The sequence below is a fragment of the Panthera pardus genome, unplaced genomic scaffold (genome assembly GCF_024362965.1).
Source record: "Panthera pardus isolate Hobbes unplaced genomic scaffold, ASM2436296v1 HiC_scaffold_22, whole genome shotgun sequence".
Classification (NCBI taxonomy): Eukaryota; Metazoa; Chordata; class Mammalia; order Carnivora; family Felidae; genus Panthera; species Panthera pardus.
The window spans coordinates 37,208,322-37,230,033 of record NW_026526788.1 but is presented as its reverse complement, the minus strand read 5'-3'; the positions used below and the strand labels follow the sequence as shown (position 1 = coordinate 37,230,033).

Genomic DNA, 21,712 nt, shown 5'->3' with positions numbered 1-21,712 from the left:
TTCAAGAGCTCTTACTCATTCTGTTTCCCCCTTTGATGCTGGCCTTGACCCTTTTCTAATGAGTGTGCGTCTTGAGCCCAGTGAACATATTCTGAATGTGTCTGGAGAAGCTGCAAACGTTCCCTTCAGCCTCTCTGTCCAGCTGGGCCTCCCTTCCCAGGTCCTCCCCAGCATCCTCCAAGGGCGGGTGGGGTGGGGGGGGGGGGTGGTGCTCTGGCTCAGGCAGAAGCAGCACTTGCCTGCCTACACAGTTAAGGTTGGTAACTTGGCCCTCACCACAGGAAGGGCTGAAAGGAACCTGATAATTCCAATTAGGCTTAAACTAATGAGCTGGAAACTTTGGGGAAACCACTGAAGGGAGAATGTGACCATCTTCCTTCTAATTAGCACTGGAAAACCTTGTGGTCCAACTGGTAGCCAAGAGCTTTGAAGGGCAGTGTACAGAGGGAGCAAAATTTCCCAGAGCTTTGGAAGAGGTATTCCCCTGTGGTGTAGGGATAGAGGCTGCTGAGGGGGGAAGACCCCAACTGGGGAAAAGCAGGCTTGGATGGCGCCTAGAGTGCCCCTTCTCCCAGTGGCTCTCCTCCCACGATGAGGCTTGGGGCTAGATAAGAGGGGGAAGGAACACTTTGGGGAACTCTACTGTCTATTGAAGCCTGCACCATCCCCGAGGCCAGGTCCCCACCCTGCTCATCTCTCCTCTCAGGCAGCCTCTGTCGCTTAAAAACAAGCAGAAAAACCACCTGCTGCTGTCAGGGGCCACAGACCACCCTCCAGCCTCCAGCCGTGCGTGGGGCACTGGGGCACCTAGGAAGAGGGGAGGGAAGAACGAATTAGAGGCCCGAGGTGGGAGGGTCGAACTAGGGTGTCCTGGAGAAGGGTCCTCCTCACTCCCGAGGCCCGAGGATTTGGAGGTGTCTGGCCGTGTGTCGACAGCTGGTCACTCCTTCCCTCCCCACTGGGGGCTCCTTTGGTAAAAACAGCCTGCCATGGGTGCCCCGCCATCCTCCTCGGGGCCCCGCGGGTCGCTCGGGTGGGGGCGCAGCACCTTGGAGAGAGGCGCCCGATCCCGCGCCTTGACTTGGGGCGCTCTCCCTTGCTCTCGGGGGGTCAGGGGCGCGCGCCCGGCGGCCGCCGAGGGATCAGCCTGCCCCCTGCCCAGCCTCGAGCCGAGGCGAGCCGGCGCTGAGAGCCTCCTCCCCTCCCGCCTCGGGCGGCCTGAGCCCGCGCCCGCTCCAGTTGCTGCAGCTGCTGCTGCTGGCGGCTGCGGGGAGCGCGGGGAGCGCGCCGAAGAGGCTCGGGCGGCGAGGACGGGGACGAGGAGGAGCCGGAGGAGGCGAGGAGGAAGAGCGAGGGGAGGCCGAGGAGGCTCAGCGGCGTGGCAACGCGGCTCGGGGATCCCTGGGGGCATGGGCTAGCGGCCGCGGCGGCCTGGCAGCGGGACGCAGTGGACCTTCCGTGGCCCGGCGCGTGCAGGGGCGGCGAGCCGGAGCCGAGCGCAGCCGGGGACCGCGGGCTGGCGTGGGGGTGTCCCGGCGGAGGGGGCTGATTACCCGTTATTAACTAGTTGCCACCTAATAAGCCAGGAGCGGCGGGTGAGCGGCGCGGGCTGCGCGCGGGGAGGGTCCCGGGCCGGAGCGCAGCGCACTCGCGTGGCGCACGGCGGGCCGGCGCGCAGAGCCGGGGCGGGCCCGGGGGCGGCGCAGACCCCGGGCGCGGGCGGCCCGCGGCGCCCCCTCGCTCTCCGCGCTCGGGGCCGGCACAGCCCCGGGCGAGCGGGGCGCGGGCCGGGGCGGGGAGCTGCCCGCGCGCTCCATCCCCTCCCCCCCGGGCGGGCGGCCGGGGGGAGGGCGGGCGGCGGCGGCCCGCGGTATATATCTCGGCGCACCCCGCCAGGTCGCGCACAGCGCCCCGAGCCCAGGCGCCTCCCCGCCCCCTCCCCGCGCTCCGCGGCGGCGGCGGCGGCAGCAGTAGCAGCAATATGGCTGTTGATGGGTGTTCGGGGTGGCGCTGGCGGCGGGAGGAGCTCCCCCGAGCCCCTGCGCCGGCTGCCCGTTGCTAGCTATGGCAAATGGTGGCGGCGGCGGCGGCGGCAGCAGCGGCGGCGGCGGCGGCGGCGGAGGCAGCAGTCTTAGAATGAGTAGCAATATCCACGCGAACCATCTCAGCCTAGACGCGTCCTCCTCCTCCTCCTCTTCCTCCTCCTCCTCTTCTTCCTCCTCCTCCTCTTCCTCCTCGTCCTCGGTCCACGAGCCCAAGATGGATGCGCTCATCATCCCGGTGACCATGGAGGTGCCGTGCGACAGCCGGGGCCAGCGCATGTGGTGGGCTTTCCTGGCCTCCTCCATGGTGACTTTCTTCGGGGGCCTCTTCATCATCTTGCTCTGGCGGACGCTCAAGTACCTGTGGACCGTTTGCTGCCACTGCGGGGGCAAGACGAAGGTAACGCGTGCCCCGGGCGCCCGCCCCCTGCGCCAGCCCACCTCCTCGCTCCTCACCGCGCCTTGCCGCCCTCCATCCCTGCCTGCCTTCCCCGCGCCGCCTGCCCTTCCCTCCGCTCTCCCCGCGCCCCGCTCGGCGCGGCGGGCGGTGCGCCCGGACAGAGGAGTTGCCCCCAGCCGGTGCGCCCCGGGACGCGGACGCCTGGTCCCGCGTCCCCTTGTTTACGGTGGGGTCGCCGGCGGCCGCGGTTGGGGCCGGGCGGGGGACGCGCGCCGCTCGGTTGCCGGGTGCGGGGTGGGGAGAGCCGAGCCCGCGGGCCCCGAGGCCCCGGGGGGCCGCCGGGTGCGTGTGCCGGGTGCGGCGGCCGCGTTCCTGGTGGTGGGCGAGGGGGAGCCCGGCAGCCCGCACTCTAGAAACCTGTTGGGGACAGGAGTTCGCGGAGTCAGAAGGAAGGGGGAAAGCCTTTGGACAGGGGAGAAAATCTTTTGGACTAGGGAATCCCAGGGGAGGAACCTGGCCAGAGGAAGTGGGGGATCTCGGGGACAGACAGGGAAAGTTGGGGAGATGCATCCCAGTTTTGGAGGCAGCCCGCGGAGGCTGCCACTTTAGGAATGTGGCAAGGGCGCACATCTGATGTCACCTTCCTCTCCATCCCTTGGATATTCTTCTGGAATATACCCCCACCCCAAGTTCTTCAGCCTGTGTATTCTCGCCCCCCACGCTACCCCCTTTAGGTGCCCGGAAATGCCGCCAGCAGCGGGGAGCTGGAGCAGGAGGTCCGCCCGAGAGCCTCCGAGGCCGCGGTTTCGCGCGGAGCCTCCTCCCCAGCGCTTTTGAGGTGGCTGGATGTCGGCTTAAGCTATTCCTGGCGCATAGACGCCCACCAGCACCGAAGCTCACTACACCTTAAGTATGGTTGCTAGGCTGACTGCCTGGTCTGTCGCCGTGTCCCTAGAGATGTCCTCTGCCCTCCTCCTCCCTCCCCCCCCCCCCCCCCCCATCCTCCCAATGGCTGAAGGTGAGGGGCTGGGGCAGTTTTTCACAGAAAACTGAATAAGAGAGAGAGAGAGAGAGAGAGAGAGAGAGAGAGAGAGAGAGAGAGAGAACTGGAAAAAAGAGGGACCGAGCTGCTTTGTGTTTGAGTACGTCCCACCCTAGGGGACTTCACAGCGCTAACATTTTCACAGGGAGGGGAGATCAAGGGGAATTGGCGAACAGTGCAAAGTGGAGGCAGATCTTGGTCGGGATATTTCACACCTCTTTTCCAGCAAAGTGAATCCCAGGACCCCTCAAACTTCCATAGGACTCGGCAACTTGTCGCAGTCTCCTTAGTTGCTATGGGAAGTAGGGAAGCCGGGGGCTCTGGGTGAAATACCGAGGGCAAACCCAAGGCTCCCTCTCCTGATCATTAATTATACACGGCACTGGGTGCTGGAGATCAGCTGAGTTTTGTGGCAGGCACATTTGTGTTTTGGAAAATACTGGTGTGTTGGACATAAGGGAGAAAAATAAAAGCCATCTCTGTCTTTTCTCCTCCCACTTCTCGGGAGGCTTCCAGATGTTGGCCAGCCAGCTTTCTTTGGAGTTACCTCCTCTGCCATGGGGGTTCTCCTTCCTTGTCCAGGTGAGAAATCTCCCACATTCCTAAGAAGCAAACAGGTTAAGCAAAATCTGAACCATGAGACCCTGAGATGGTGCTTCCTGCCTTAGCCTTTCTCTTACCTGTGTCTTTTTTTTTTTTTTTTTTTTTTTTTTTTAGTATTTATTTTTGGGAGAGTGCAAGTGGGGGAGAGGCAGAGAGAGGGGGACAGAGGATCCAAAGTGGCCTCGGAGCTCACAGCAACAAGCCCGATTATGGAGCTTGAACTCACAAACCACAAGATCATGACCTGAGCCGAAGTCGGAGGCTCAACCGACTGAGCCACCCAGGTGCCCCTTACCTGTTTCTTCAACATCTTGACCACACATTCCCTCGTCTCCTTCTCTCGCAGTCTTTCGTCTTGGAGGGTTTTTTTGTTTTTTTGTTTGTTTTTTCCTTTACTGAGGGTCAGTGTCTGCCCTTAGGGGAGAGAGAACTCCTGGATGTGTGCATTCTAAAATGTTCTCTAGACTAAGTGGTTTTGGTGAAGTTTTGAACAGCCTCCTCATCCTTAAGAAATGGGGCCTTCTTGATCGTAGTGAAAACTTTTTCAGCGAGTCAAAATAAGTTTTGGTATTTTTGTGATCCTGGGGTTTTAAACACGGCTTCCAAGTCCTTTTACTCTAGGGGTTCATGGATGCCACTGCAGTACCTGTGATGAAATGCTAATTGGATGGCTCACATAGAGAATCTCTTTCATAAATGATGACCAAGCATAACTTCTGTTGGTCTTCTTAAGTAAATAGGTTTTTGGCAACGATCATGAGAAAAAATAATCCCTATATATTTTAGGCCTTATTTTGTAGCTCCAAGACCTGCTGAGTTGACGTCACTGCAAGTTTCTACAAAAAAATCAACCTGGGATGAGAGACGCTTGCAGTTGGAGGGAGGATGTGAGGCCAACGTAGCACGAGGTTGGGTCACTTTTGATCCCATTAGAGTCCACTTTAAAACATTCCCAGAGTTACTTAATAACTGCCCCTTGATTTGCTCACTTAAACCATGTGTAGCTGGCTCATTACACCCATTAATAGTAACTTAGGCCTCTTCTAAGCTTTACTTTCTACCCCTGAGGTCTGTATTTTTACTGCCATCCTGGTTTTTTGTCTTACATTCTTTTTGTTTTCCAAGTATTTGCTAGTTGTTGAGATGCGGTATAGAAGAATGCATTTGGCCTAAGTTTGGAATAATTATTCCAGTGCTGGGCTTCCCAAGCAAACGTAGACTGCTGGGGCATAGAATTCTGTCAGCCCTCAGATGTGCCCACCCTCACCCTCATTCAGTCCCAAGACGGTTTGACCAGCAGCTGAGGTCCCATGGAGGCCTGGTTTTTTAGCATCTGAAATTCCACGGGAAGTAAATTTCATCAGGGCACTGTGACATCACAAGTATTTGGCCCCTAGGACAGCATCTTCCTTTTTGATCAAAGGAACCCAATCTTCCTTTTTGATCAAAGGAACCGGAGACTATGGACGTGCCTCCCGGGGCATCTCAGCATTAGTACCTTTGGCCTCTGAATTGTAAATGGTGAGTGACTTTACTACTTTGAAAAGAATGGCGTGTGGACTTTTTTTTTTTTTTCAGGAAATGAGAGAACTAATCACATTGCCTCCTGTTGGGAACTTGGGCACAATCATCCGGTACTGTGTTCTTTGCTATACTTTTTCACGTCATTGTTTTTTTCTCTGTTGGGTTTCATCAGAGCTCTGTGTTCACCAGGCTGTGATGTTTTGAGGTCCAATCCAGTTGCGAACTGTAGTGAACAGCGAGCAGCTCAGGCAGCCTGGATAAGGCCATGACCTTGAAGAAGTCATTTAACATCTCTGGTCTCTTTTTCCTTGTGTTTAAAATGTGGAGATTGAATTCTCTGACTTCTGATGCCCCTTCCTGCCCCGTGATTCGGTGTCAGAGGTTGGGAGGAGTTGAGAAACTATGGGTAAAGTTTCTAGCTCAGAGTGTGTTTTGTAATTTTCTGGCAAATTCTTTAGGAATTCAGCCTTGGAGTGCCTCTGTGTGTTTCCTCTTTCAGCACACAAGCTGCTTCTCTTCAGATTAGCCTGAGGAAACTGAGTCCAGCTTTCAATGGAGCTGCGGCTCACTGGGGGACCTGGATGTGGCCGGGCATAGGCTCTCGCCTGCTCTCAGTTTGAGCTGTCCTCCCTGTAGAAGTTGGGCTTGATCGAGCCTGGTCTGCATGTAATGAATTATTGAGGTATTGTCTCCATGGTTGTGTCTGAGAAAACAACACGTTTTCTCTGTCAGGTTCGTGACTAATATAAACATCAGATCCCGTTATGGCTTGGTAATTACCCAGGGTCTGGCCCGATGCATCCAATCAGGACTGGAGCTCCAGTGCCTCAGAGTTCTGGATTCCAGATCAGACCTGCAGCCTCATCTCGTCTTGGGGATTGCCTGCACTGGATGACCTTCAGATAATTCTCTTTGATCAGGTCACTTAGGGTGGCCTTGGAGAAGCTCTCAGGTCCCAGTCACAGGGGAGTTAGAGCTGACCTTCCCTTGTGCAGAGAGATTTTTGCTGCTCATTCCTGGCTCTCTTTGTGCAAATGCACACTTCAGTAGAGATTCAGCAGTCAGACCCAAGTGCAAATCCTGGATCTTATTAGCAGGGTATCTTTGGCTGTTAGCCATATTGCACCTTGGTTTCTTCATCTGTAAAAAGAGCATAATGATGCTTACTTTGTAGGATGTTTATGAGGAGTAGCGATAATGGGTATACAGGACCCAGCAAATGCCTGGCACTAAGCAGGCTTCCTGTAAATAGCTCACAAAGTGGTGAGTTTGTTTTCTCTTTGATTCCTTGCGTGTTTGGCCCCAGATGGGCACAGACGACAACAAACAGAACTTTTGAACCCAAAGGAACCTCTAGACTCTGAAGTCTGCTGTCCTTGGGTCAAACAACCAGCTAGGGTGACACTGAGACTTGGGCTCATGGCTCTTGGCTGTGGCAAGGCTGGAAGATTGGGGAGGGGCAGCCAGGGAAGTGTCCGTGGATGGGGGCCTGCCAGGACAGCTGCTGTTTTGATGGTGGGGACATCAGTGGACTAGTGTTGACCAGTGTTAACGCTGTGGGGCTCCGGGAATGATAGACTGAGAGGGTGTGAAATGTTTGGTAGGAGGGCAGGGCTGGCCAACGTCATACCATTGAGAAGGGAGGACTTTCATCCCGTTACCCCAGTCCAGAGCTCGTAGACCTGTTCCCCTGACAATGCCACAGTTTCCTGGGCAGCGTTCTCTGTAACAGGACCAGCTTTCCTCCCAGTGCTGTTTCCCAAAGTGCGTCCCATGGAGCACTTGTCCTTGCACTTACCTTGCGGAAAATGTTGTGAGTCTTGGCATACCTGAGCACCCCCTTGAAGAGTCAGATCATAGGTGGGGAGAAGCCCTGTAGTAGAGAAATTGGTCAAACTGCTCTTAACCGGGCTCACTTCGAGCAGCCTTGCCTTGCTGTCAAGACTGCTGTGTAGTACCTGAGTCCACCTGTGACCTTGGGCAAGGACTTCACTGCTCTGTGCCTCAGTTTCCCCATATGCAAATTGGGGATTGTAACAGAGCACAGCCCTGTGGGGTAGGTGCTCTCTCTAGCCCTATTTTGTAGACTTTCCTAGGAGGACACTGATGACCTAAAGCCTTGGGCTGACTCTGTATCCAGGTGCCCTGGGGACTTATCCAAACATGTGTCAGTAGGAAAGGAAGAGCTGCCCTATTACAGGGTCTGGGGCAGAGAGAATTCCAAGGCCAAGGCCGAGTGGGCCCCTTCTTTGCCTTGCTCCTGTCCTTTTTCCTGGAGGGGAACATTCATTGGGTGTCTCGTGGCACGGAGTAAGTCCTTGCTTTGGGTCCCTCTCTCTGTCCCACCGGGGCAGGAGAAGCGTGCTGCTGAAACTGCCTGGCACTGGATTGCAATGCCGGGACCTCTTTCCCAAAGTGGGCAGCAGGGGGGCCCCAGCTCACAGTGGCAGTGGCCATATGCTAACTTTTGAAACACAGCAGGCAACACCACCATCTTGGGACTTCAGAGCTGTGGAGTCCCTGGAGGGGTGCCCCTGTGCCTCCAGTGGAAAGGGCTGTTGTCTGTGCAGTGATTCCGAGCTGCTGGGCCACGTGGGAAATACTGGCCTTCATGGACCCGTGTCTGGGGGTCAGGCAAGGCCAGGCCTCCTGCAGCACCTCTGAGATTCCACAGCCTTTCGGTGCATGGCAGGTAGCAGATCAAAAGTGCTTCCTTTTTTGAAATGCTACTTAAAGTAGGTGGAATCCTGGCCCTGGGCACACAGAGAAGGACTCTCCCCCTCCCAGGCAGAGGTGTCTTAGCATTCTGGGTAGAAGTCTCAAGGAATGTTCAGTTGGGATATCAGATCTCTGCTTCGGAGGGCTGGAGAGAGTGTTTGTCTGGTCCTGGGGCTTGTCACATGTTAATATGCATAAGAATCATCTGGGGTAGCCATTAAAAATGCAGCTTGTGATTCCGACAGAAGGTCCAGGGTCGGGCCTGAGATTCTGCACATCTGACAAGACATGGGGGAGGGCAGGTGCCTATGTTGTGCAGGCCACACTTTGAGTAGCCAAGATCTGGATCATTCCCCACCCTCCAGTCAGTCCCTCCCTGAAAAAAAAAAAGCCTATTTTTTTTTTTTTTGCTTTAATTTAATTTTTTTTAATTTACATCCAAATTAGTTAGCATATAGTGCAACACTGATTTCAGGACTAGATTCCTTAGTGCCCCTTACCCGTTTAGCCCATCCCCCCTCCCAAAACCCCTCCAGTAACCCTCAGTTTGTTCTCCATATTTAAGTCTCTTATGTTTTCTCTTCTTCCCTGTTTTTATATTATTTTTGTCTCCCTTTCCTTATGTTCATCTGTTTTGTCTCTTAAAGTCCTCCTATGAGTGAAGTCATATGATATATGTCTTTCTCTGACTAATTTCACTTAGCATAATACCCTCCAGTTCCATCCATGTTGTTGCAAATGGCAAGGTTTCCTTCTTTTTGACTGCCAAGTAATACTCCATTGTATATATATGCCACATCTTCTTTATCTAGTCATCCATCAATGGACGTTTGGGCTCTTTCCATACTTTGGCTGTTGTTGATAGTGCTGCTATAAACATGGGGGTGCACGTGTCCCTTCGAAACAGCATACCTGTATCCCTTGGATAAATGCCCAGTAGTGCCATTGCTGGGTTGTAGGGTAGTTCTATTTTTAGTTTTTTGAGGAACCTCCATACTGTTTTCCAGAGTGGCTGTACCAGCTTGCATTCCCAAAAAGCCTATTTTTAAATATGGAAATTCCCAGCTCTTCAGCGGTGGGGAGGGATCCTGTGCCAGGACAGCCAGGTCGGGACGACTCCGCACAAGCCCCTTGGAGCCTCTGCGGTTCAGACTGGGCCCTGACTGCTAACACCCACTGTTCGGGTGCCTGCTCCCAAGGAACCCACAAGAGCTGTTGGTGGAGGGTTGGGTTGTGGCGGCCAGAGCAGTGGTCCGCAGAGATGCAGGGTGGGGTGTGTGCGTTCCCCGCCCATCAACATGCGGGATCCCCCTCTCGCCAGTTGGTCACACTGCAAGGGGCTAGGCTTCTCGAGGTCCAGGATGGCAAGTCTGCCAAACCAACTTCTTGCAAAATTAAAGGCTGGTGGCGTAGCCAGGCCTGCGCTGTGGTGATGCTCCAGGAAGCCAGCCGCTGGCAGGTCCCTCTGGAGTGTTTGAAGTCCGCGGACAGCAAGACCGCCAGCCCGATTTTCCACAGGGACCTGGGTGGGTCTTCCCAGATGGAGGGTTCAGCTTAAAAGGGTTGGACTCAAGACCGATGCTGAGTGTGGGGAGATGGGTGGTGCGGCACGGTGCTGGGCCCCCTCAGCTGCTCTTCTCAGGGGTTCTGTCAGGGGAAGTTGAAAGTCGTTCTTTTGTCACCCTAGCATATTAGGGTTGTTTGCAGCTCACAGCACCAGGGACCCTGTCCTGGAGCTGTGCTGTTGATGTGGTTGCACTGTCAACGAGGAGCAGTCGGACCAAGCTTTGAGCCCTGAGCGTCTTCAGCGGCCGGAAGGAGGAAGGGCTTAGTGCAGTGGCAAGCACACAGTAGGTCCTCTGTTGAATGTTATGGTTACGATTGTTGTTGTTGATTTTGCTTTTACCACCTGGTGAGTACATACTCTGTGTGCAAACCAGGCTGGGTGCTAGGGGAAGAATAAGACCCAGTTGTGACTTTTTTTTTAATGTATATTTTTGAGAGAGAGAGAGAGACAGAGCATGAATGGGGAGGGGCAGAGGGAGACACACACACACACACACACACACACACACACACACACACATACACACATAGAATCTGAAGCAGGCTCCAGGCTCTGGAGCCCGACACGGGGCTTGAACCCATGAATTGCGAGATCATGACCTGAGCCGAAGTTGGATGCTTAACTGACTGAGCCACCCAGGGACCCCTTTTAATGTTTATTTTTGAGAGAGAGACAGACACAGAGTGTGAATGGGGGAGGGGCAGAGAAAGACACACACACACACACACACACACACACACACACACACACAGAATCTGAAGCAGGCTCCAGACTCTGAGGTGTCAGCACAGAGACGGACGTGGGGTTCGAACTCATGAACCATGAGATCATGACCTGAGCTGAAATGCTTAACCTACTGAGCCACTCAGGTGCCCCCCGGTACCCTGCCCCACTTGTGACTTTCATCTGATAGGATGAGAGGGAAAAAAACAGTTATCTTCTCATGGGGTGTGCAGTGTCTGGTCTTGGAGTTGCCTGTGAGCCCCTCCCTCGAGGGCAGGAATTGAGTCATTTAAGTATATGTTGGAAGGGCCCTTTCCATCACAGTTAGCTGGGGGCCGGGTGGGAGTGTAGTCGGTGCAATTATGTTTTGCTCTTTTTTTCTGGGTAATTTGTTAGGAGCTGTGGAGAAAGTCTGGGTGAAAGGGATGGGCTTGATTTGGTGACACGATGTTTGAGTCATTCCTGGCTTTCAATTATTCACGCCACCCAGGTCTCTCTTGGCCAGCGGATAACAAGGATTTAGTTCATGATGAGCAGCTGTCTGCGAGGTGGGTGAGTCAGTCAGGGGACAGGAGGGGAGCTTCAAAAGAATGGAAATGGAATTTGCTTTGTTTTCAGCATTATTTGGTGATTGTCTTTGTCTCATTGCCAATTTGGAAATGTAACTGACACTCCAGGTCCTGAATGGATGTACTTAACATCCTCATCTCCCTGTAAGATCTCATTACCTGTATGACTAATGCTTCTTTACCTGGCCAAACGCGAAATTATTTAAGACATCTCATTTACTTTCTGTTCTCTGTGCTGTTTCACTGGGCTCCCTACCATGTTTTCTGAGGGACCCAGATCTGGCTGACTCTGGACATGTGAAAGCTAATCAGCAGACATGCCTGTATTCCTTTCTTCGCGCCTTCCTTCTGCTTTTCGCCCTTTACTTCTTCCTTCTGTAGTGACTTTTGCTAAGTCTGGGAGCAGAGAGACTGAAGTTGGCAGGTTAGTGGACAACAAACAGGAACTTGGTCTCACGAGTTGAGAAGCACATGGTATTATGAAGTCACAGAGGTGGAAGGGAGATTTGGGCCTGGATTCTACTTCCTCCCCGGTGCCGGTGCTGGGAGCCCTGTGCCCCATCATCATTGGGGATGGGGGTGTTCATGATCTCCTGAGGCCACTGTTTCATGGAGGACAAGCCCACCTTAGAATGAGTGGAGAGAAAGAGTTTTCTCCTTGCACTAGCCCCTCTTTGCTTCTGGTCTGTTTCCATGACACCCAGAGCCAATCTCAGTGGAGAGTAGATTTCAGATTCTAAATCCAGCCCAGGGAGGCCATGAGCTGGGTGGTGGTTAAAGGCATCAATGTTGTGGAGGGGTAGAATGCCCATAACGGTGTTGCTCCTGTGCAGGCCACTTTCTTTTTCTCTTAATGACTTGCTGGTGTCCTTCACCTGGCGTAGTGAGAGTTTTCCTTGTCCTATTCCCCGAAGTTTGGAAGGTGGCCCATTTTGGCCGTTGGTTCTGATAGTTTGAACCTCCAGGATGTGTCTGGTCTTGTTAGACGCTGCGGGTGGAGGTTTTGGCTGTCCCCCGGCCATCACGTCACCTCTTTGTCAATGGTGCATGCACTGTGTTCCAAACTTCAGCTTCCTTCATAGTTTAGTGCTGGTCTTGGCTGGGAGCAGATGTGAATCAGGGGCCATGCCAAGAATCCAGATGTAGAGTGTGGATCCTTTGTTAAGAAGCCAGAGGCGGACTCTGCTTTCTAGGTGTCGGCTCTTCCCAAAGGGCAGAGAGCAGATAGTGATCTGGGGCCTCTTTTTGTACCATTTAAGGATGGCTGCTCCCTAGAATCAAGGCTTGTCCCTCCCAACTGCTCATCTTACGCCTCTTCTCTGGGCTTCCATATACTACTTCTGCCATTTCCCCTGGTCCGCGGAACAGAAGGAAACCAGAAAAGGAAGGAGAACATGCAAGAGGAGAAGGTGAGGGAGAGTAGGGGGGAGAAGGAGATGTTCACACCAAGAAAAATATAATTTCTTTTCTGGGAGCTAGAGGTTGGGTAAATATATAATTGGGTGGATTTTGTTTTTAGTTCCTGCACCTTTGTCTTAACGAATAAGTCATGACAAGTGACCTCACCCCCAAAGAGAGAAGTGTTACATAAAGACCGGTAGAAAGAGTGTTTTCACTGTGGGGAGATTTTGGCTTTTCCAGTGAAAAGCATTGTCTGGTTAACTGATAGCATGGGGCCCCGGGTGGCCTGTGGCCCGGATCCTGGGAGTCACGGGGCTCCGTGGGGGTCTTTTCTATGTACACGTTACACAGGAGCAGAGTTCTGCCCGTCTTCAGGAGCAGTGGCTGCATTGATTTATTTTCCCTTCATGTGACTTTGGAGTATAGACCCTTTATAGCTCTGGAAGGGGAAGAAGTGGGCGTCTAATGATGATCAAGTGGAAAACTCAGAGAAAGGACTCTCAGGCTTGGAGGAAGGTTTGGAAGATGACAGGGTTTATCCAAGTGCTGGGGAGTTTCGTGACCAGTATTAGCTGGCTACAGCATTGTATACATTTTTTTTTCTTTTCTTTTTGCATCTGGGAGCATTTTCCTCATAGTGTTTAAAGGAATTGTTTTAGCTACCCATGCATTATGGCCTTTCGTCCTGTGGATTGTGTCAGCCACAACTGATCAGGTGTAAGATTCTCAACGGGCATAGGAATGGTGTCTTTAGCTGAACCTACAAGAGAAGTCAGTGGTTTGCCTCAGTATTAAAAATGGCATCCTTTCCTTAAGCTCGGGTGCAACCCTATTTTCCTTGTAAGATTTCTTTTTTTTTTTTAAACTAATATACTATTAGTTTCAGATATACAACATAATAATTTGATTTTTGTATATATTGTGAAACAATCACAGTAAGCCTAGTTAATATCTGTCACCTTACAGAGTTAGAGATTATTTTCTCTTGTTCTGAGACCTTTTAAGATCTACTCTTTTAACAACTTTTGAATATGCAATACAGTATTATTGATTATAGTTGCTTTGCTACACATTATCCCCCCATGACTTATTGATGTTATAAGTGGAAGTTTGTATCTTTTGATTCCCTTTACATCATTTCAGACACCCTGCATTCCCAGCCTTTGGCAACCACCAGTCTGTTCTCTATATCTTTGAGCTTGGTTTTCTTTCTTTTTTTTTTTTCCCTTTCTTTTTGGTTTCCACATATAAGTGACATCATATGGTATTTCTTTTTCTCTGTCTGACTTATTTTACTTAGCATAGTACCCTCAATAACATCCATGTTATGGCAGATGGCAAGATTTCATTCTTTTTTTTATGACTAAATGATACTCCATTGTCTGTGTGTTTTCTTTCTTTCTCTCTCTCTCTCTCTCTCTCTCTCTCTCTCTCTCTCTCTCTCTCTGTCTCTCTCTGTCTAAAATCACATTTTCTTTATCCGTTCCTCCATTGATGGACACTTAGGTTGTTTCTATATATTGTGTGTTATAATTAATACTGCAATGAATATGGGGGTGCAGATATCTTTTTGAGTTAGTGTTTTTGGTTTCTTTGGAGAAATTCCCCAAAGTCGAAATGCTGCATCATGTAAAATGTAAAAATAGTAGCTCTATTTTTAATTTTTTGAGGACTCTCCATACTGTCCCCACAGCGGCTGCACCAGTTTACATTCTTACCAACAGTGCACGAGGACTCCCTTTTCTCCACATTCTCACCAGCATTTTTTATTTCTTGTCCTTTTGATAATAGCCATTCTGACAGGTATGAGGTGGTATCCCATTGTGGCTTTGATTTGTATTTCCCTGATGATGAGTGATGTTGAGCATCTTTTCATGTACCTGTTGGCCATCTGGATGCCTTCTTTGGAGAAGTGTCTATTCAGATCTCCTGCCCATTTTTTAAATTGCATTGTTTTTGTTTTCTTTTGTTATTGGGTTATATAAGTTCTTTATGTACTTTGGATATTAACTTCTTATAAAATACGTGATTTGCAAATATTTTCTCCCATTCAGCAGATTGCCTTTTCATTTTGTTGATAGTTTCCTTTGTTGTGCAAAGGTTTTTTTTTTTTTTTTTTTTTTTTTAGCTTGGTGTAGTTCCACTTGTTTATTTTTGTTTTTGTCGCCTTTGTTTTTAGTGTCAAATCTGATACATCACGACCAGGACCGATTTCAAGGAGCCGACTGCCTGGGTTTTATGGTTTCAAGTCTTATATTCAAGTCTTTTATCCATCCATAAGATTCCTTTTTTAACTTCAGTGTTTTATACTTTTGTCCTTAATCCTAAAGGCAATGTATGTTCATTGTAGAAATGCACAGAGAGGCATTAGGAAAAAGAAAAAAAAAAAAAGAGACCTCACACCTACTAGGATGCCTACTATAAAAAAAATAACAGAAAATAACAAGTGTTGGCTAAGCTTTGAAGATTTGGAATCCTTGTACACTGTTGATGGAAATATAAAATGATGCAGTCACTGTGGAAAAAAGTATTTGTGGTTCCTCAAAAAAAAAAAAAATTAAAAATTGGATTGCCATATGATTCAGTAATTCCACTTCTGGAGACCCATGTTCCTAGCAGCATAAAAGCCAAAAGGTGGAAGCCGCCCAAATGTTGATTGACAGATGAGTGAGTGAACACAATGTGGTCTGTACATGCAGCGGAGAACCACGCAGCCTTATAAAGGAAGGAAATTCTAAAGCATGCTACAACATGGATGAGCCTTGAGGATGTTACGCTAAGTGAAAGGGGCCAGACACAAAAGGACAAATACCGTATGATTCTACTTTATGAAGTACCCAGAATAGTCAAAGTCATAAAGACAGAAGTAGAATGGTGGTTACCAGAGGCTTTAGGAAGGAGGGCAGTGTGGGCAATGGGGCATTGTTTAATGGGTACCAAGTTTCAGTTTTGCAAGATGAAAGCATTCTGTACAACAGTGTGAATGTACTTAATACTACTGACCTGTACACTTAAAAATGGTTAAGATGGTTAAGTTCTATGTTAGGACTATTTTACCATACAGGAAAAAAAAGAAAACAAAAGGAAAAAGAAATTGTTCCAAACCCTCCCTCCTGGAGATGACCCCCCATTATCTTCAGGTACATTTTCCTCCCAGACACATTCTCCACCGTGGTGCTTGTGTTTGTCATTGGGGCAGCTAGTAATTTTCCTCTAAGGGTTGGTAAGTGGGAGTCCCCTGAGAAGTGCCCAGCCTGGCCTTTTTTGCTTGAGGTGCTGTCCACACTGACAGCAGAGCAGACAGGACAACTGTCCCTCTGCTGGCGGAGTCTGATTTGATGGTATCTGTTCTGAGTGTGAAGTTTTTTTTATTAAAAAAATTTTTTTAATGTTTATTTATTTTTGAGAGACAGAGAGAGATAGAGCAGGAGCGGAGCAGGGTCAGAGAGAGAAGGAGACACAGAATCCAAAACAAGCTCCGGGCTCTGAGCTGTCAGCACAGAGCCCGATGTGGGGCTTGAACCCACGAACCATGAGATCACGACTTGAGCCGAAGTCAGATGCTCAACCGACTGAGCCACCCAGGCGCCTCTGGATTTTTGATTTTAACACACGAGTGGCTCTGGTGTCTTAGGCAAGTCATTGTCCCTGGGCCTCAGTTTTCACTGTGTAACATGTTCTCAGGTTCAGTGATTTCAAGAGCTAGCCATTTCTACAGTCAGATTCTTTATCATTTGTGCCTGATAAAGAACCCAGTGGTAAATCATTCAAGGTAAATGGGCAGTTCTGGTTCTATTATAAATCACAAGATTGAAATCTGACTGATGTGTTCCCGAAACATCAATGTTGACTTCGATGAGATGGCATATTTGAGAATTACAATCTGAGGACAGAGGCCCTTTTGGAAATATCATCAAACTTGTCATTAAAAAAAAAGCCTCAGAAGTAGTATTTTGTGACTCTGCTATTACTTCGAAGGAAATAGCCACATCACTTATTGAGGTTTTAGTTTTAATTTTGGGGGTGGAGGCCAGGTTGAAAACATCTTAGATTATAGACTGTAAGTGGTGTGCCATGATAGGCTGGCTTGGTTGAAGTTAGGCATAAAAAGAAACATCTCATTAAAGAGGAGGTCACACAAATCAACGTACTTTGATGCTTTTCTTTGACTTGCCCCAGAAGGCAACCCCAGGGTGAGAATGTTCATCTGGGCTCTGTTCCATGGAGCATTTCAGCCACGAGAAGTGGGAGGAGATGCCCAGAGCTTCTGTGGCAAAGGAGCGAGTGTCTGAAAGGATGATCCCCACATCCCAATGATTTCTGAAATAAAATCCTCCCCACCCCCAAATCGTAAACAACCAGCACATCAGAACGTACTGAATAGTCTTAGGTTACATAACATCAATTAGATCATGCTACAGGGGCCATGTATTACATTTTAACTCGTCACAGATACATTACGTTAGCACTTCACAGATCCAGAGGGTCCCAGGCAGCTTTGGGGTATTGAGTGAATTGGTGATTGTGTAGGACTTGACGAAGCCCAGACAAAAACACTTCTTTAGATTTTTCCGTATTGTCGTTACACTCTTATTAGGGGGTGCAGACATCCTGCAAATATTTCTTACAGAATAAGCTAAAAATTTAGACAGTGGTTATTGTATCGGTTGTACTGAATGGTTGATTTATGGCCGTGAACCAGATACGACAGATTTTTAAAACTCCGGGAACCTTTACATTTTCCAGTGACAGGCAGTGCAAGCACTATATTTTTAATTGGTCCCTTCTTTTAAGTCAGGAGGTGAAATGTTATCATGCAAATCTCTCCTGAGTTGCATGGAAACTAATAAAATCACAAAGGTTTCTATTTGTACGCTATGAACACAGACTGTAATGAAGCCGAAACAGTGATCTCTAGGGGATGATGCTATTTAAATGCTAGGCAGGGCTTTGAAACGATTCTAATGGTGAAGAGAGAAACCAGCAAGGGAGTGGGTCCCGTTCTTTCCTCCCTACCTCTCAGTGCCTGTTCACCCACGCTCCTCTTTACTTCCTGACCTCAGAAAGAATTAACTTAGAACAAAGACCTCTAATCTCTAGTACATCCTGTCTGTTACCTGTTGTAGCAAACAGCAGTGAATTCTCAGACATTCTCTCTTAGCCACTTTCTCTTCCTCCTTAGTCATTGCATTGATCCTACACGTAGTGGTGCTTTTGTTTTGGTAAGTCTATGTGAACTGGAGTAATTGACTTCTTAGGGGAAAAAAAGGTAACAAACTTTTTTTTTTTTTTTGAGTAGTTACTATGCATCAAGCACTGTCTTAAGCTCCTTATGTTTATTATGTTATTTAACTTTGAAAACACTCCTATGGGGGCACTCAGTTGGTTGAATGCCCGACTCTTGAATTCTGGTCACGTCATGGTCTCATGGTTTGTGAGATCGAGTCCTGTTGTGGGGCTCTGCACTGAGCATGGAGCCTACTTGGGATTCTCTCTCTCTCTCTCTCTCTCTCTCTCTCTCTCTCTGTCTCTCTCTCTCTCTCTCTCTCTCCCTCTCTCTCCCCCCCCTCCCTCTCCCTCTCCCTCTCCCTCTCCCTCTCCCTCTCCCTCTCCTTCTGCTCCTCCCTGCCTCATGCTCTTGTGCTGATTCTCTCTCAAAATAAATAAACTTAAAAAAACAGTCGTATGGAGTAAGCACGTTTATAATCCCCGTTTTGTACATCAGAACAGTGAAGCATAGAGAATATGTGTGAATTTGGATAATAGATTTTGAGTCCTTACTATGTGTCTGATGGTTTCTAAGCCCTGCGTGCGTTATCTTATTTTAATCCTCACAACACCCCAGTGAAGTAGGTGGTGTTATCAGATTAGGAAACTGAGGCATGGAAAGTAGAGTAATTTTCCCGGGGTCACACAGTAGTGAGGGGCCAAGCCAGGTTTAAGTCCTGGTGGGCAGGCAGTGGACCTTGCACATCTGACCCTTGCACTGTCCACATGCAGGTGTACCACCTGTAGTGGTAGATTGGCTCTGCTTAGCTCATCTGTGCCACAGAGTGAGGGAAAACATTAGGGCATAGATAGATAGGACTGAAGAGAAGGGTTGGTGTGTGGAGACTCATGTACCATCCCTAGATGAGGTGTGAGACCCCTTGCACAAATTCCGAGAATTCTGTACTATGACTAGAAATGAACCTTAAAGATTATCTAGTCCTTTTAATCTTTCTAACTCTTGCTTTTCTTTGCTGGAACAAAGTCAGGTATGCTGTGTGCAGTTGTACAGGTTGCTCACTGCACAACTCTAGGGCTGCTATGAGATTCATATCAGATAATACATAATTAGACTTTTAACTATGGCCCATGTGCCATACATCTCTCTATGTTGGGGGGTATTTGGAGGCACAGAATAAATATGGGGCATTTTTCTGAGTATCAGTCTTCCTTTAAGTTTTGAATAAAACCACTTTTTTTTTTTTTTTTTTCCCCTGAGGTAGCCTCCACAACCAACGCTGAGCTTGTGCAGGGCTTGATCTTACAACTGTGAGATCATGACCTGAGCTGAAATCAAGAATCAGACACTTAACTGACTGGTCCACCCAGGTGCCCCCAAAACCACTATTTTTAATATTTACACATACATGGGAGATATTAGGACTAGGATGCAGAATTCAGGCATATTTTTAAAAGCTCGAGGTGTGTGTGGCGTGTGTGTATTTGTGCATGCATGTGCAGGAGGGCATGGAGGGTGGAAGAGTCTGACACCCCCAGTAAAGCCTGATCATTAGACTATGAACCTGAGCGTCGTGATGTGGAATGAGTCCCTATTCTTCCCACATACAGTTTGCTCATATCTCAAACTCTGAAACTGTGTTATTAAAAGAATGGGACTTCTATGAAAAGCACGTAACTATATCTGAATTCCCTGATCTGTTATAAATAAAGTGCATTTCAGATGTCGGTGGGGCAGAGAATTTAATCTGTGCACTCAGAAGAAGGTAGTGCTAACTCATTCAGTGGTTATGAATCTTCCCTTGCCTTAGAAAGATCGATTCCTTGCCGCTCTCCACCTCCAAAGCCTGGAAATACATTATTGTATCACAACATGGATTTCTTTCTAGACCATTGGGTATTGTGGCCTTGCGTCTGCCAGACCCTGTGCACAATATCTGGAAGCAGGAGACGAGCTGGTCAGTCTGTGAATCTTTATTATCCTGGCTATCCTCTTCCCAGGGGTACAGATTTGCATAAGGCATTGTTTCCTCTCGGGCAACGCCAGTAGCCACGTTGTGTGATTCCAGGGCCACCATCCACATCATAAGTGTGAACAATGCCCCTGGAATTGTGCAGTGTGCGCCTCACACGTCCATACATGTGACTTTTCTAAGTGTCTAGCTGGGGTGGTATACACTTACATAAGAAATGAAGAACAGGGTAAGGCCCATAATTCTTAATGGCCAAATAAGTAAGAGAAACATTAAGAGCTTGAGATCCAGAAAAGGTGGAGAACACTGATGATTGGTCAGAGAGGAGGTGGCCAGACAGGGACCACTGGGGGGATGTGGGGGTGTGAGGGTGAACCCAGCCTTCCGATCCCTAGGCCCAGCTCCCGGGACAGGCTGTTGCCATGACTTCTGACGACGGTGCAGCTCCTGACGTGATGTAGGAAGGCTCCCAGGCCCCCACGTTCGTTCTCAGCACGAGCCTTTGAGAAGAGTGAATGCTTGGGTGCCAGCCCGTGTGTGCCCCTAGGGCCTGTGCACGAGGAATAACAGGACCCAGAGGATGTGGAAAAGGCCTCTCCAGTGCCAGCTGTGCTATTTTTAGCTCCCTCCCACGGCCCCTGCTGTCCCCAGGTGTTTGTCAGCAGAGCATCCGCACCTATATGGAAAATGGCAGTCGGAGCCCAGGCTGGCCCGGTAGGCCATGGCAGTCTCGCTCCTGGGCCCAGGCGGCCAGGCCGGATCTCTGGGGCTGGCAGGCTGCTGTGAGGGTGGTTGCATAACTGGCCTTTCTGCCGGTCGTGGTGCCTGCTGGTTCTGGGTGAGGAGGTCGGGCCAGAGTAAACAGGTCTACACTCCACTGCCCCTCCCTGAGCGCTGGTGCACTGGACAGGCTCACGGGCCTAGTGATGAGCTGGCATAGTCAGTGGCTGCTTTGGCTCTGGAGCACTACCTGACCCTTGCCGCCGAGTGCCCAGGGCTGAGCGGCATGCCTGGACTGGGAAGTGTGCAGACGGCCTGGTCTGGTCCAAGGGCGGTCCAGGTGTGGTGGAAGGCTGGGTGTGACCTCAGGGATGGCCCACTCCTTCCTTTTTAACTCTCCACATTGCCTCCCCCATCCTTCAAGGCGCGTGGTGCACTTGCCGGCTGTGTCACCTTCCTGCAAAGCCTTTTGCGCTCAGCGAGCCAGGCCTCGCTCTGCCTCTGACACTCTCTGCCGCTTGTCCTCCCTGTCCTGTGTGACCACCACCCGTCTGATGTTTCTTGTGGACGGGGCTGGGGGTTCTCCTTTTTCGACCTCCTGTGCCTCTTCTGGGTGGTCCTGGATTGTGGGCGGTGAGCGTTGGCCCATCAGTAATGGTGTGGTGGCTTGTCCTCTAGCAAGGTCCTTGACAAACCAAGGCTCCTGGTATTCATGTTCTTGGGTGTTCCCTTGCTTTGAATCTGGACCGTGACTTGCTCGTCACCAGTAGAATGAGGTGGGGATGACTATGACTTCTGAGATTAGGTCAGAAGAACCCTTCCAGCTTCCCTCTTGGTCCCTTGGAACACTGGCTTTTGAGAAGGCAGCCATCAGGTATAAGACATCTGATTGTCCTGAGACCACCGTGCTGTGAGGAGTCCAGGCCACAAGGAGAGGCCTGAAGGCTGAGATGCTACATGGAGGTGGGGACGGGATGGAGAGACAGTCTCTCCAAGGAGCACCAAGGCACCGGACGTGGTGGGAAGAATCCGTCCTGGAAATGGGTAGTTGAACCCCAACTGACATAATCAGAGATGAACCAGCTAGCTCATTCCTCCCTGAATTCCTGACTTAAAAAATTATAAACAGGGGCACCTGGGTGGCTCAGTCGGTTAAGCGTCCAATTTCGGCTCAGGTCACGATCTCGCGGTCCGTGAGTTCGAG

The 21,712-nt window shown here is 50.0% G+C and overlaps 1 protein-coding gene across 36 annotated transcripts in view; it reads left to right on the top strand.

Annotated features, from left to right (window-relative positions):
* Positions 1 to 1,247: 1,247 nt before the first annotated feature.
* Positions 1,248 to 21,712, top strand: part of KCNMA1 (potassium calcium-activated channel subfamily M alpha 1) — a 722,982-nt gene continuing 702,517 nt past the window's right edge. For 8 of the 36 annotated variants that reach the window (XM_019444679.2, XM_019444678.2, XM_053909614.1 and 5 more), the window contains exon 1: positions 1,269 to 2,442. In XM_019444679.2, coding sequence (XP_019300224.1) covers positions 2,065 to 2,442 — 378 coding nt within the window. In that variant the 5' untranslated portion in view covers positions 1,269 to 2,064. Of the gene's footprint in view, positions 2,443 to 21,712 lie in introns of all 36 variants that reach the window. The other 28 variants (XM_053909606.1, XM_053909599.1, XM_053909602.1 and 25 more) reach the window with 11 other exon arrangements.